General features: G+C 43.3%; 2 protein-coding genes across 3 annotated transcripts in view; both read left to right on the forward strand.

Annotated features, from left to right (window-relative positions):
- Nucleotides 1–2,125: 2,125 nt before the first annotated feature.
- Nucleotides 2,126–5,545, forward strand: LOC147854025 (G-type lectin S-receptor-like serine/threonine-protein kinase SD2-5). Of its 2 annotated transcripts, none has more exons than XM_087332126.1 (2): nt 2,126–3,291; nt 3,411–5,545. In XM_087332126.1, exons 1-2 carry the CDS (start codon nt 2,126–2,128, stop codon nt 5,461–5,463), a joined length of 3,219 nt encoding a protein of 1,072 aa, XP_087188252.1. In that variant the 3' UTR covers nt 5,464–5,545. The 2 variants fall into 2 exon arrangements, with proteins under 2 accessions (XP_087188252.1, XP_087188253.1); XM_087332127.1 differs by having other exon boundaries at nt 3,033–3,291; nt 3,416–5,535.
- The window catches only part of LOC147854026 (uncharacterized), a 30,269-nt gene continuing 15,555 nt past the window's right edge, over nt 2,232–16,945 (forward strand). The window contains exon 1 of the mRNA XM_087332132.1: nt 2,232–2,285. The gene's annotated coding sequence lies outside the window, so the exon portion shown is untranslated. The remainder of the gene's footprint in view (nt 2,286–16,945) is intronic.

Below are 16,945 nucleotides of genomic sequence, written 5' to 3' on the forward strand. Positions count from 1 at the left end.
AATGGGGAAGAGTTCAAATCTGAAGATTTCGTTAGATTTTGCCGACAACGTGGCATACAACGTCAATATACCGTACGCTGAATCGAACTATTCAAGAAAGGATAGTTTCCATCCTCCAACACTTCGGACTATCAGACGGCTTCTGGTTGGAGGCCCTACTAACGGCAGTACACATAATCAATATGTCACTGAGTAGGCCTCTAGGACTTAAGCTACCTCAGGAATTATGGACCCGTAGTAAACCGAATTACGACAAGCTGAGGATCTTCAGGTGCAAGGCATACACACTCATACTGAAATATGATCGCCGCAAACTTGCACCAAGGTTTAAGAAATGTATTTTCCTCGATTATGGACTAGATGGTGAAATCGGATAGCGACTCTGGGACCCCCTAGCATAGACAAATCGTCCGAAGTTCGGATGTAGAGTTCAATGAGTCAGTCATGCATTAATCGGCTAAAAAGCCGATCAAAGTTTGAAGGGTAATTTTCTCGGATGTGCCAACCCTTCACGACGGCCCAATACACAACACAAGGTCGGATTCACGGGTAGCCGAAACCTCTAGTACCGACTCAATAGCGTTTGACACGACACAACCGAACCACTTGGGTTTAGACCATCCGACATCGATACCCGACGCAGCCAGTCCAATTATACGTCTAAGATCCGAGCGACTATCACAACCCCCAGAGAGATACTCTCATGGTATCTTCTCTACGGACGCCGGAGAACCGATGTCATACGAAGAAGCATCAACATCTACCGATTCGGCCACCTTGCATCTAGCAATGGAGTCTAAGATGAACTCCATTCGAGCAAACCAAACTTGGGACTTGGTCGAGCTCCCGAAGAATCGTCGGGCTCTATTGAGTCAAAGAGACGTTTGAATCGGCCACCCCAAAATTCAAGGCCAGACTAGTAGCTAAGGGTTTTTGCTAGGAATATGATGTTGATTTCGACGAAATCATTTCACCAATGGTGAAAATGACAACCCTTAGACTGATGCTCAGCGTTGTGGCAGCCGAGGACTTTGAGCTGATTTACCTAGATGTCAAAACGACATTCCTCCATGGTGACCTAGAGGAGGAAATTTGTATGAAGTAGTCAAAAGGCTTCGTGGCACTGGACCAGGAACATCTAGTCTGTCGACTCAAGAAGAGTCTATCCGGCCTAAAACAGGGACCAAGATAGTGGAATAAGAAGTTCGATGAATATTTCCTTCTAAGAAAGCATTTTCGTGACACATTACGGCCCTACATACTCATATTATTATTTTATTCTCTATCTAGATGTTGGTGGAGGAGAACACTGGACGAAGAGAAGGGTGGTAGGGAAAAATGTTTGAGGGGAAGGTTTGGGTTCACCAAATTTTGTTGCATCGGTTGCTAACGTTACACCGAATAACCAAGATTTAAATGAAGGGTAGATAGTAGAAGTAAAGTGATGGTTCAAGGTATTACGTGGAATAGAGGACGAAGAAGATGAATTGGTCATTGTTTTGAATAATTGATTGTACAATGAGTGTCAACTCACTTTCCAATAAGTTAGGTACAGTTTGTTCCTGTATCAATTGGGTCATCCACAGTTGTTAAAAAAGGCGTATTCTACTCTTAGAAATACGTTTTAGAATACTCTAAATTATTCTACACGTATTCTTCATTTTCGAGCTGCCATTTTATAAATTTTCACGTTGTCTAAGAATTTCAGGTACATATTTAACAATTCAAAAATGTTTAAAGTTTTTTAAAATTATTTTTTCTGAAAAGAAAACTTTAAAATTCAAGAAGTATTTTACACATGTAGAATATTCAAAGTATTTGAAGTTTTCTGCACATATTCTAAGTATTTATCGTATTCTATGTGAGTAAATTTTTAACAAAAGGTTGAGTACTTTGCATTCGTACTCTAAATGCATTGATTAGCATTACCTAAATGCCATGAAAGAAGCCTCCAAAATTTAAGAGTGACAACCTGAACTCACATTTTCGGTTCGTTAGAATTTATAGTGTTTTTGTCTTTAATTTGGGGGAAATGGTTTTCAAGCATCTTCACCAGATGATCTGGTAAGTAGAATGTCATCCACCCAATGTCTTTTATCTGTTTTGGGCTAATGATTTCTACCGCATGTGCTTGCTTAATCTATGGGAGAGCAAGTCCTTCTTCTCCTCCCCAAGTATGTATTTATCCGATCCGTCAAGACAGACACACACCATTGATAGGGGATTACTACCTCTGCACTCAGCCATGGAAACTAAGCATTCTTCTTCTTCTTCTCATTGGCGTTGTGCAGAGCAGCTCCTATCTTTGATCACCGGCATGACATGCTTACTACTTGAGGCTTCCCTAATCACAAGAATTCATGTTGCAGCCAACACCGCAAGCGAGAATGATTACTTCCCCTCCTCGAATGTCGATGACAATCTCTTTTCTTACTACGGGCACACCTTTTCCGAGAGCGAGTTCCAACACTCGACATCCACGATTCTGTCCTGCAACAACGGATCCCTTCCGGATGCATTGAGTAGCCAGGACAGGCTGTACGGTCGCCCAACGTCCATTTATTCGGGACATTATTTGCTCGAGAACTACGCTTTATTCTTCGAGCTCTTCTTCGTCATCTCTGCGGATGACATCTGCAATGCCAGCACCCCTTCCTACTACCTCTCCCTCGTCGCCAACAATCCTTTCCAGTATCCGGGTCAGGACTCGAAAGTCGTGTGGACGGCCAACATTGGCAACCCTGTGGGCGAGAATGCCTGCCTCCAACTCAGTCCCGATGATAGCAATCTCAAGCTCGTGGATTACGACAGGAACGCATCTGTCGTGTGGGAGACGAACACGTCGGGTCATGCCAATGCATCCCTGACCATCACGTATGAGGGAAACCTGGTCCTCTTCACTAACGCCTCTACTACACTACTTCAACAACAGCACATACTCTGGCAATCTTTCGACCATCCCACCGACACGCTCATGGTGCTGCAAGCTCTTCGGCCCCGGATGAACCTCACCACCTCCACCTCCGAATCCGTCAATAGCACCAAAACGGCCAGCCACACGCTTGCCATGGAGAACGGAACCCTTACACTCTACACCAAGATTCAATACCAAGCCTTCAATAACCATACCTCTACAAGTACTGCAGATTACAGCGGATATGGATCTCCTTATTTGGTTTGGTCCCTCCATGCTACACAGGAAATGGATCATGCAGCAGCGGCGGCATTGTGCTGGTATCAGGAGCAATACAGCAGTCTCCAATTGGATATTGTTCCATCAGCAATCAACGGGTTAGTATTGGAAAAATTTGTGCTGAATTACGTCAACATTCCACATATTTATAATAGTATAGCTAGAATCTCTTTCACATAAAGATTTTTGGACATGATGTTTAATCAACCTCATACAGTTCAGACATCATTTCAAAATACAACCAACTCTCGCCAGATGCTTGCAGTACGCGAGCCAACCAATCGACACAAGTCATATTCAGTTACAGCTTCAACCTAACATTTGCCACATTCCTCAGGCTGGAGAGTGATGGAGACCTTCATGCGTACACGACCAATGTATCCTTAGAGGAAAACACTGGGGTTTGGAGTGAATTCGCCAGTCTATCTAAGAGAAGCTCTATGAATCCATGCCAATTTCCTCTCTTTTGCGGATTCTATGGTGTGTGTGACATAGAGAAGCAGAATTGCACACAGAATTGTGGTGGGTCGAATGAATTAGAGCTTCAGGATTCCAAGAAGAACGCCAAATTAGGCTGCAAGTTCAAGGAGGGCGATGGCAGATGGGAACCATACCCTTCTTCTTGTGGCGATGGATGGACTAACCATAAGAAACCGAATGCTTCAATCATAGCAGGGGCCAGCTACTTCTCCAATGCTTTCCTCCCTCCCAACCACACCGGAATCCATGCTCAAGACTGTTGGGGAAAGCATTGTAAGGACAACTGCTCTTGCACTGCCGCCTTCTGGGAGTCAAAACCCAATGGTTCTGGTTCTTGTTTCCTCATCCAGGGTCCCGTCGCTACCATCATACTCAACGCTTCTGCAACTGAGGAAGAATTCATCGGATACTTGAAATTCATGGAGAACGCAACACCACCTTCTCTAACCAAACCCATCGAAATAGGCGTATCAGTGGGTGTCTTTGTGCTTATCATCGCCTTATTCTTGGGTGGAGGATATATCCATAGGAGACGAAGACTAAAAGCCAGGCAACTGGAAGATTACCAGATTGAGAATGAGCTCCTCGGCGTCTCACTTCTGGGGTCGAAGCCACGACGATTCACATGGAAGGAGATGCACGAATACACATGTGGTTTCTCGGACCCTCTCGGGGGTGGTGGTTTCGGCAATGTCTTCCGAGGAGCTATGGACGATGGCACACCCATAGCTGTGAAGCAACTCATCGATGGAGGTCAACAGGGTAATAAAGAGTTCATTGCCGAGGTCTCAATTCTGGGCCGGACTCACCATCTTCAACTTGTTCGCTTGCTTGGCTTCTGCCTGGAAGGTGCCACGCACAAGCTCCTCGTGTATGAATACATGGAAAATGGTTCTTTGGATGCTTGGATCTTCAGTAAAACACCCAAATGTACTCCAGAATTCACAAAGATTAAGGCTGATAGAAACTGTAGACCGGTCTTGTCGTGGGGAAGCAGGTTCAACATAGCGCTGGGTACCGCAAAAGGCTTGGCCTACTTGCACGAAGAGTGTGAGGACCGAATCATACACATGGATCTCAAGCCACAGAATATACTCTTGGGAGCCGATTTCTTTGCTAAGATATCGGATTTCGGGATGTCGCGGAGGGTGGTACGCGACCAACAGAGTGCGGTGGTGACGATGATGAGGGGAACCCCAGGGTACTTGGCACCCGAGTGGCTAACAGAGGGGGCCATCACCGAGAAGTGTGATGTGTACAGCTATGGGATTATGTTGCTGGAGATTGTGAGTGGGAATAGAGTGAAAGATTGGAGGGCATTGAGGCAGAGGCTGGAGATGAGACCCAATCGTGGAGAGGGTGTGATGGAGCTAGTGGATGAGAGGCTCATGAACTACGGAATGGGTGCGAAGATATACGATGAGGAGCAAGCTATGAGGATGGTGGAGGTGGCCATGTTGTGTGTGCAAAGCAATCCGAGGAGGCGGCCGAGCATGAGCAGTGTGGTGCAGATGCTGGAAGGGAAGGTGGGGGTCATACCCCATGCCCCCATTGATGGTTATGAACAGATGGGGCTCTTTCCAAGTGAGAAGATCATGACGAGGCGGAAGCTAGAGCTAGAGCTAGAGCTAGAGCAGGACAGCCATCAATGGGCCACCGATGCAGAGTCTTGGAAATCTGGAGTCAACTCGACAATGAGGAGTAAGTCGAGGAAATCGATTTTGAGTAGCAAGCCATCATATAAATATATGGAAATCTCGAGGTCCGAGCAATACATGGGCAAACTCTAGCTAGTGTCGGGCAAAGTTTCTAGTCCTTACTATAAAATTTCCTACTGCTTATGATCCAAACCGGAAATTAAATGTTTTAACCGGCCACTTTCCTATGAGTGATAATGTCAACCGGAACATGTTCAAATTTTTTTGTTTGGCGCATACCAAATTTTCTTTGCCACATCCAATTATATCAAACTAATGAAACATCTTAATCAAAGGCACAAGCTTTTATCACGTTATGTTTTCTTAATGAACCATTTACCATCATGATGGCCAAAGACTTGATTTTGAGGCTCGATATGGATGTCATTGGCAACGCACAAATATTTCAAGCTTCAATACTATTCATATCTTGTCTATATCTAAGTTGTTTACAATGTACAAATACATTTCTAGGAAATTTGCCTCTCCTATCCAAGCAAAAAATCATGGCATTTGGTACTTTGGTTATCCATACTTAAAATCACAATGGTTGAAAAACTTTTGTTTATCCAATAATGGGTGTTTCCTGGCCTTATCTGGTTTGTCTATCAATCATTTTGGCTTTGTGAATTCATTGAGCTCTACAATGGGAAAAAGGTAGCAATCGGCACGGTTTCGGCTCAAACTGAACCAAACCGTTAAGTCATGGCTTAACAGTTTATTGGCTCAAAGATAAATAAACCGTTTGGTTTGGTTTCAAATATTATGATCCGGTTTGGTTTCGGTTCGGTTCGGTTTTGAATATCATAGTTTAGCGGTTTATCGGTTTCGGTTCAATTTGGTTTCGAGTTTCATAGTTTAGCGGTTTAGTAGTTTTAGCTTATGTGGTTTGGTTTAAAGGTTTAAAAGTTTTGAAGGTTTAATGGTTTATAGGTTTATAAAATTGGTTTGGCTTTGATTTATGATAAACCGATTTGGTTTTGTTCTAAATTTTTCATAAACGGTTCGGCTCTAAACGGTTCGGTTAACATGGCTTCATAAAATTTAAATTGTTTGGTTTGGTTTTTAATATAAATAAATGGTTTGGTTTCAAGGCCAGAAAACCGAACCATGCCCATTGCTAGAAAAAAGAACAAACCATACTTTTATATAGCTTTGAGCAACCACCAACATTGGCAATTAGCATATGTTTTGTATCCATAAAACCAGAAAGTATTACAACCATACATTGTTTTGGATGAACTTAGCCCGTTGTGCAAATTTCAATCTGCTCATGTCTCATTGACGCACCTGTAATAAAGAGAGGTTACCAATGTTAGCCCGCTTACAACAAATCAACATGTGTGAGGTTTGAGGTTTGAGGTTGGTAATAACCAGCAACAGGTTACTATGTGAGTTTCTAAGGCTGAACAAAATTGTTAAACAGGATTTCCTGCTAGACTTATGAGATAAACGGGTTCACTGTAGGAATCTTGTATTAAACATCTCTCTTTGAATTATCATCAACTACAATTTTTCATGTCATGATAATCTAGGTAGACTTAGATAGTGACTTACTTGAAGTAAGAATGTGAGTTTGGAATCTCAGTAGGGTACATGATGTTGTTCTCCATGTGCAATGTCCACCAACACCATGATCACTAAACTGGAATGACAATTATATTTGATGACTTACTTATGAAACAAAGTGCACATTTAATATAACACCATAGAATAAGAGATTTCCTTACCCAAGTGTGGAAAGAAATTTATTAATGCTTGTGGCCTCTCTCAATCGCTCACCTTTTGCCCTAGCGCTCTTTTGTCTGCCAAATAGATTTCCATTATCAATTAACTGATTATTTGTGCTTCTTATATCTTTACAAGAGAGTAAGCGAGAACCAACCAACCTCTCTGAACCAGCAAGAGACGAAGGACACTAACATGCCATGGGAATTGCTCCTCAGCTTGCAAGTAATGTGGTCCATTGAACATAGACTCTAGATCTTGTCAGATGCCTCCAATAAGTCTTCATAACTTGCACAAGAGCTATGAAGCCAAATACTGTGGAATATACATAAACAATGGAAATCATAATGCGGGCTTCCAAATAACAAATCGTAAAATATCACGGATGTAAGTGCATATATGATTAAAGTTGAGCGGACAAGCTTAACTGGATCTGGAATGGTTGAATAAGCCAGAGCCAGATTGGTGTCCGGATCAATATCCAGAACCAAGACCCGAATCATAATCCGAATTGGTATGAGCTAGGATCATAATCTGAATTGGTATGAACCGATAGGCAGTTAGAGGTAAAGAAAATATAGACAGAGGTAAAGAAAATATAGACGGAGGGATTCTTCGGCGGCGGCATCCGGCAAACCGGCGTCATCCGACGACCAAATTAATAAATATATATATATCACATATATATACACAAGGAGGGCAAGTGAGGATTCAAACCTTGCACCTCCTAGTTAAGAATCAATAGGCTTACCCCTAAGCCATGACATTTAGTTGAAGTTATATTTCTATCATTGTACTTTTACATGGAAATTCTCATACATGAGAGCTAAAATGAGTGACACGGTTATCATGCTCCACATGTAATACATGAGTGCAAAATGGCAAACATGCATTTAATGCATGTCTTGTACCCTCACATGCATCATATGCATGAGAGCATCTATAAAAGAAGGGATGAAATACATGGAAATTCTCATACATGAGAGCTAAAATGAGTGATATGGTTATCATGCTCCACATGTAATACATGAGCGCCAAATGGCAAACATGCATTTTATGCATGTCTTGTACCCTCACATGCATCATATGCATGAGAGCATCTATAAAAGAAGGGATGAAAAAGAAGAAGGGTTAGGCTTTTTCTTGTTATGAAATTAAGAAGAAGATAATTTGTTATCGAAGGGATCGTGTAACTTGTTTCTTAAAATCTAAAATCAAGAGTTCAATCTTAATCTCTCTCAATCTAAAGTCTAAAGTCAAGCATTCTATTCTATCTCAAGCTCTCTCTCTCTTTAAATCTAGCTTAAGTACTTTCTCGCTAAAGCTTGCGCCAAATTCAAGTCCTTCCGGTCCAGAACCCCGGCGGTTCCGCCTCACGATCCGCGCATAGTGACGGATCTTCACGACATAATAAAGTGGTGAACCCGACGTGAAAGAGGCGATAGGAAGGATCAAGCCGAGATTAATACTTGGAGATGGCATCCTCAAGTAATCAAGCGGGAGAGCTCGAAAGGATGATGCTAATCGTCGAGCAAAGGATGAGATCTCAGGACAACAATGCGAGCGTGGAGAAGGTTGTCGATCGTGTCGTAGAGCTCGAGGGACAATTCGATGGAAGGAACGTTACAAAGTTCCTGGACACATATTGAAGGGAGATGAATAAGAGGGACATGTCTGAAGCACGTCAAATCGCAAGCTTCAAGAGAGTTGTTGCCAACAACGTCCAAAGACTCGTCATCGAATTTCAAAAAGGTAATACAACATGGTCTGAGTTCGAGAAAACGATACTAGTGGAGTTCATGACTTAAGACTCAACGAGGATGACTCTACATGCCCTGATGAAGTGGATAGAGAAGAAGAATAAGAAGATGAGCGCCCCGACGGTGTACGACGAATTCGACCAGATGTTTAGTCGTCTCCCCAATACGGACCAACTTTTGCTTGAAGAGGACAAGACTTTGTACTTCTTGAAAGCTGTGGACATGAAGGATAGATGAGAATCGGGGACTCTTCTCGAAGACGATACCCAAGCAAATGGGCTTGTAGCGGACTTGTAGTGAAGCGGGCGTGCAATAGGCTTGACAAGCGTTGCCAATGGGTTGACGACACCGACTTGATGGAATCGACTGTCACGGAGAAAGCAAGACCGCCGAAAGTAGCTAAGCCACCAAAACAAAGTAACGTTGAAGAAAAGAAGATTGGTGATGACGTCATCGAAGAATTGGTGAAGAAGTTCGAGAAGGTCACACTAGCTAACATGAATCGTCGGGGGCCCAAAGGAAAAGAACCCTTTAGATGCGTGTGGTGCAATAGCATGGACCACATGAGAAGGGATTGCACGAGCCTTTGAGAGGCGATCCGACAAAATATCGTGTACATAGATGACAACATGATTTGCTCGAGCGAGACTAGAAGACCCCTACGGGTGAATTTCGGAAGAGGAGGAATGAAGAAAGCTATGGAGGATGCCGATGCGACTCATGTGGATGTGATGCACTATGCTGCGTCGGCCGGAATAAGAGTCGGGAAAGATAGAAATGAAGCTATGAAAGTGGGAGCCAAGTTTTGGTCTTCCGTTCTCAAGTATGAGAAGATGGGGAAGGTCACATCGAACGAGGTAGAGATTGCGGACCGAAGCGTGCAAAGCATAACCGGGTGGTCGGATCCGGTGGATGACAACACCATACTTGCGGAGGTGATGTGCGACAGCCACGAGGTGTTCGTCGAAGAAAAGAGAAAAAGAATAGAAGAGCAAGGACCATCAAAAAGACATGAAACAAGGAACGCGAAAAAGAAGGACGATGCGGAGACGAGTCGACCTTTACAAACAGAGGAACGAGAATCAAGCCGAAATGGGGAGATGAGCATACGAGTTGAAGAAACGGTTCGGCCCGTGAAGGTTGGTGTCGAAGACCCCCAACATTGAGCAATTAGCATATGTTTTGTATCCATAAAACCAGAAAGTATTACAACCATACATTGTTTTGGATGAACTTAGCCCGTTGTGCAAATTTCAATCTGCTCATGTCTCATTGACACACCTGTAATAAAGAGAGGTTACCAATGTTAGCCCGCTTACAACAAATCAACATGTGTGAGGTTTGAGGTTCGAGGTTGGTAATAACCAGCAACAGGTTACTATGTGAGTTTCTAAGGCTGAACAAAATTGTTAAACAGGATTTCTTGCTAGACTTATGAGATAGAGGGGTTCACTGTAGGAATCTTGTATTAAACATCTCTCTTTGAATTATCATCAACTACAATTTTTCATGTCATGATAATCTAGGTAGACTTAGATAGTGACTTACTTGAAGTAAGAATGTGAGTTTGGAATCTCAGTAGGGTACATGATGTTGTTCTCCATGTGCAATGTCCACCAACACCATGATCACTAAACTGGAATGACAATTATATTTGATGACTTACTTATGAAACAAAGTGCACATTTAATATAACACCGTAGAATAAGAGATTTCCTTACCCAAGTGTGGAAAGAAATTTATTAATGCTTGTGGCCTCTCTCAATCGCTCACCTTTTGCCCTAGCGCTCTTTTGTCTGCCAAATAGATTTCCATTATCAATTAACTGATTATTTGTGCTTCTTATATCTTTACAAGAGAGTGAGCGAGAACCAACCAACCTCTCTGAACCAGCAAGAGATGAAGGACACTAACATGCCACGGGAATTGCTCCTCAACTTGCAAGTAATGTGGTCCATTGAACATAGACTCTGGATCTTGTCAGATGCCTCCAATAAGTCTTCATAACTTGCACAAGAGCTATGAAGCCAAATACTATGGAATATACATAAACAATGGAAATCATAATGCGGGCTTCCAAATAACAAATCGTAAAATATCACGGATGTAAGTGCATATATGATTAAAGTTGAGCGGACAAGCTTAACTGGATCTGGAACGGTTGAATAAGCCAGAGCCAGATTGGTGTCCGGATCAATATCCAGAACCAAGACCCGAATCATAATCCGAATTGATATGAGCTGGATCATAATCTGAATTGGTATGAACCGATAGGCACTTAGAGGTAAAGAAAATATAGATGGAGGGATGGCAAGCTCGCTTCTGACTTAGAAGCTCGACAAGAGCAACTATGCGTCTTGGTTGTACAAGATGCACTAGTACCTGCTGGGGCATGGTTACTGGAGTTATTTCGAGGGAACTAATGAAGTAGCGCTGGAGCCGGCACACAAGGACTTCCTGGCATGGGAGCAAGGAGCGAGAAGAGTGTTGTACTACCTCGTGTCCTATGTGCACAACTACATGCTCAACTACATGAAAGACGCAAAATCGTCGAACGAGGCATGGGAAAATCTGAAGAAGATTTTCGCCGCGAGTACCACAACCTAGAAGTTGCAACTCTGGTAAGAGCTCAACAACATCCGGCAAAGGGACATGTTGGTTACCAACTACATCACCAAGATTAAGGACATCTACGATGCACTGGGTTCCATCAACGTGATGGTGGAAGAAGACGAGATGGTCCAGATCTACCTCGGTGGTCTACCACAACGGTATGGGCCAATCCGAACAACAATTTGCACCTAGGAGAAGCTATCATCCTTCTTCGACCTGTAATCGATGTTGATGGTTTAAGAAAACCACACGAGTGGGTGAAGGACCATTCAACCAGTTAGCCAAATGATGTACACCGACGCAAATCGGTCCCGTGGGCCTGCAGGACAATGTGGGTCAACACGTAATAGAGGTGATCGGCAATAGTAGAACGAAAGGCACAGAGATAGTGTTGACAATAGTTCCGGACCCTCCACGAGCAGGGGAAGTCAAGATGGCGCCGGAAGCCGGCAATCTAAAACCGATACAGAATGTTGGTACTATGGCAAGAAAGGCTACCAGGAGAGCAAGTGCTGGAAGAAGCGAGCCGATTCGGATAAATCCAGATCTGGCAAGACCAGACAAGGGAACCGACAAAGCTCGCATTATACCGAAGGATTCGGAACCGGGAAGACAAGAAAAGGGCCAGCCTTCGTGATGAAGCACAAGGCAAACTCGATGAAGAAGACCACTTCCGAATTGGAGGAAGTGTGGTACGTTGACTCTGGAGCGTCTAACCATACCATGAGCCACGAAGAGTGGTTCTCATATTGGAAAAACCGGAACAACCTGGATAGTCGAAATCGGAGACGACACTACACACCCGATCGAGCATGTCGAACAAGTCCCTTTAAGCCATGTCGAACAAAAGGGAAAGTTGATGAATGTACTACATGTTTTGACAATTGCGAAGAACTTGGTGTCGGTTGCATAGATCGTTGACCAGGGGATGAAAGTACGGTTTACACATCTCGGGTGCTTCATCAAAGAAGAAGGCCACATAATCACGCATGGAAGAATATTTATTGTCGACACCAATGATGTCGGCACCGCTCTATTCGCCAACGGGCAAAAGGTCGAGTCGGACATCGACTTATGGCACAAGGGAATTGGCCACATCAACTATCAAAGACTTCAAGATCTATGTTGAGAATCAAGCTCAACATAGAGCAACATGTGAACACACCTTTTGAGAATCTATGATTACTCAAAGGTAAAGAGTCACACCACCAATCTCTACACATTAAACTATGTGTCATAGATTCATATTCTATGACACGTAACTAATGATTCCACATTCCTCATGACTGTAAGACTTCACATTCCTCAAGGCTCTAGTGAGAGAGTGAACGTTGTAGTGAGTAAATGAAGAGAGAGGGTGACTCTATATAAAGCACCCTCCTCCTACTCCATATTAGGTTTGTTGTGACTCCTTGTAACGCTATTTTGTATCTCATATTCTACTTGTTAATATACATCTCCTTCTTCTTCTTGAGTACTTCATATTGTCTCTTATCTATCTTGTGTTTCTCTCCTCTCCTCTCTTCTCTCACACATACACACATAACTCACATCTCTTCCACTTCACCAGAATCATCATTGATTCTTTACATGGTATCAGAGCAATTTGGTAGCTCCATCTAGCCCACTCGCCTCATCGTGATCGTGTGTTGTGCTCTACGCCGACATTCCAGAAGAACCGGCTCATCACTATCGTAGTGCAACTACACAGCTCGTGTTCGAGAGAGAAGGAAAAGAAAAGAAGGAAGAAATCTACATCGACAATGAATACTGTAATGGGGAGCGCTCTCCCTAGCGAGAAGTTGGATCGCAACAACTTTGCATCTTGGGAGTACATGTAAAGAATGAAGAGATGGATTCTTTGCAGCAGAATAGATATGAACTGTGTGTGTGTGTATGAGAGAGAGAGAGAGAGTGAGAGAGACAAGGAGTAAGACACAGAGAATACGCAAGGTAAAGTATATTAACAAAGGAGAAAGACTCAACATTTTACAAGGTGGGAGGAGGGTGCTTTATATAGTCACTCTCTCTCTTCATTAACTACAAGACTCATGGAACATGGGGAATGTGAAAGCTCATAAGTTATGTGTCATAGAATCATATTCTATGACTCATACTAAATGCTAGAATACAAAGTGGTGACATAATGGTGACTCTTGACCGTTTGAATGTCTATTCACTCTCAAGGTGAGTTCACACACTAGACCAAGTTGAGCTTGATTCTCAACACACCCCCTCAAGCTCAAGTTGGGTCAGTTTCAGACGATATCTGAAATCCCCTTCGACTCGCATTCCAGAGTCCTCGTTGACTCGCGTCGACTCGCATGTATGCGGAGTTGCGGAATCTATGCTCCAGCTTGCGTTGTGCGTAGTTGCAAAGTTCGTGCTTCGGCTTGCGTCTTTCTTCGCGGCTTTGCACGGTAGATCGACTCTTTGCGACTTCGTTCTGCGGTTGTGGAATACACGCGTTACCGCATACTGTATTGCGTAATGTCTTTAGTACTCCCCCTCAAGCTTGGTAAGTCAAGGATCGTCAATCCAAGATCGGTCATGAATTGCCATAGCTTGTCGGCTCCTAAGGCTTTAGTGAAGATGTCGACCTTTTGAAGATTTGTGCTAATGTGTTGTAGGTCGACATCGCTAGCTAGAACGCGCTCTCGGATGAAGTGATAGTGCACTTCGATGTGTTTTGTCCACATTGTCGTGAAGATTTTCGCCAATAGTGTGAAAATCACATGAAACGCACAAAATTGAGTATGAATCACATAAAACAATAATAGTGAAGTATCTAAGTACAAAATGATGGAGGTCTTCAAGAGCTTTCGAATGCTCTTTATTACACGAGAAACGGACAACTAGATGTTAAGATATGAGGGTATAAGTTTGTGAAAGGAAAAGAGAAAAAACTGTGAGATATCCCACATACGCACGACAAATACGACTCTCATCATATATCAGGTAGAGCAAAAGCTATTATCTTTGTGTCTATGTGTTGAGCATAGAAAGTTCAAGGTAACTTGAACTAAGAGTGGAGGTGGCCTAGCCACTCGTGAAGGTTTCAGCCAACCAAAACGGAATTGGACGATAACCGGTGGAATCGGCATCCGATGGAGCTGGTGATCCAGTGGTATCGACATCCGATGGGCCGACGGTGGCGGCGGCATCCGGCAAACCGGCGTCATTTGACGACCAAATTAATAAATATATATATATCACATATATATACATAAGGAGGGCAAGTGAGGATTCGAACCTTGCACCTCCTAATTAAGAATCAATAGGCTTACCACTAAGCCATGACATTTAGTTAAAGTTATATTTCTATCATTGTACTTTTACATGGAAATTCTCATACATGAGAGCTAAAATGAGTGACACGGTTATCATGCTCCACATGTAATACATGAGTGCCAAATGGCAAACATGCATTTAATGCATGTCTTGTACCCTCACATGCATCATATGCATGAGAGCATCTATAAAAGAAGAGATAAAATACATGGAAATTCTCATACATGAGAGCTAAAATGAGTGATATGGTTATCATGCTCCACATGTAATACATGAGCGCCAAATGGCAAACATGCATTTTATGCATGTCTTGTACCCTCACATGCATCATATGCATGAGAGCATCTATAAAAGAAGGGATGAAAAAGAAGAAGGGTTAGGCATTTTTTTGTTATGAAATTAAGAAGAAGATAATTCGTTATCGAATGGATCGTGTAACTTGTTTCTTAAAATCTAAAATCAAGAGTTCAATCTTAATCTCTCTCAATCTAAAGTCTAAAGTCAAGCATTCTATTCTATCTCAAGCTCTCTCTCTCTTTAAATCTAGCTTAAGTACTTTCTCCCTAAAGCTTGCGCCAACTTCAAGTCCTTCCGGTCTAGAACCCCGACGGTTCCGCCTCACGATCCGCGCATAGTGACGGATCTTCACGACATAATAAAGTGGTGAACCCGACGTGAAAGAGGCGATAGGAAGGATCAAGCTGAGATTAATACTTGGAGATGGCATCCTCAAGTAATCAAGCGGGAGAGCTCGAAAGGATGATGCTAATTGTCGAGCAAAGGATGAGATCTCAGAACAACGACGCGAGCGTGGAGAAGGTTGTTGATCGTGTCATAGAGCTCGAGGGACAATTCGATGGAAGGAACGTTACAAAGTTCCTGGACACATATTGAAGGGAGATGAATCAGAGGGACATGTCTGAAGCACGTCAAATCGCAAGCTTCAAGAGAGTTGTTGCCAACAACGTCCAAAGACTCGTCATCGAATTTCAAGAAGGTAAGACAACATGGTCTGAGTTCAAGAAAACGATACTAGTGGAGTTCATGACTGAAGACTCAACGAGGATGACTCGACATGCCCTGATGAAGTGGATAGAGAAGAAGAATAGGAAGATGAGCGCCTCGACAGTGTACGACGAATTCGACCAGATGTTTAGTCGTCTCCCCAACACGGACCAACTGTTGCTTGAAGAGCAGAAGACTTTGTACTTCTTGAAAGCTGTGGACATGAAGGATAGATGAGAATTGGGGACTCTTCTCGAAGACGATACCCAAGCAAATGGGCTTGTAGCGGACTTGTAGTGAAGCGAGCGTGCAATAGGCTTGACAAGCGTCGCCAATGGGTTGACGACACCGACTTGACGGGATCGACTGTCACGAAGAAAGCAAGACCGCCGAAAGTAGCTAAGCCACCAAAACAAAGTAACGTGGAAGAAAAGAAGATTGGTGATGACATCATCGAAGAACTGGTGAAGAAGTTCGAGAAGGTCACGCTAGCTAACATGAATCATCGGGGGCCCAAAGGAAAAGAACCCTTTAGATGCGTATGGTGCAATAGCATGGACCACATGAGAAGGGATTGCACGAGCCTTTGAGAGGCGATCCGACAAAATATCGTGTACATAGATGACAACATGATTTGCTCGAGCGAGACTAGAAGACCCCTACGGGTGAATTTCGGAAGAGGAGGAATGAAGAAAGCTATGGAGGATGCCGATGCTTGATAGCCACGTAACTTTGTCCTTGAGGGAATTACTCGGCATTACGAAGGAGTTCCATGACACGATCGTGGACCTTGTAAAGAGAAAAAGACAACAATCGGACGAGGAAGAAGAAAGTCCGCTAAAAGCAAAACCAAATGCCATAACGATGGCGAGGGACGAAGTTGATGAAGAAATAGTGGACAGCCACTATACTCGACTTCATTGGGCACGTGCGACAACGGAGACGCCGGTGAAGATCGGGGAGAAGAAAGAGACCATGGTAGCTTTGATCGACCAAGGCTCGGAGATCAACCTCATGTCAACCGACTTCTACAAAAAAGGAAGATGGCCAATCAATACAAACCATGGATGGAAGATTCGCGCAACAACAAAGTCTACGGAGGACTTGTACGGGGCTTGTCCTAATGTCAAAGTCACAATCGGGGATGTGGAGATGGATCACCACTTCTTCGTACAAGA

This window comes from Azolla caroliniana, unplaced genomic scaffold (assembly GCF_043228905.1).
Source record: "Azolla caroliniana isolate FFs.n. ecotype wild unplaced genomic scaffold, voAzoCaro1.0.p SCAF_16, whole genome shotgun sequence".
NCBI classification, from domain to species: Eukaryota; Viridiplantae; Streptophyta; class Polypodiopsida; order Salviniales; family Salviniaceae; genus Azolla; species Azolla caroliniana.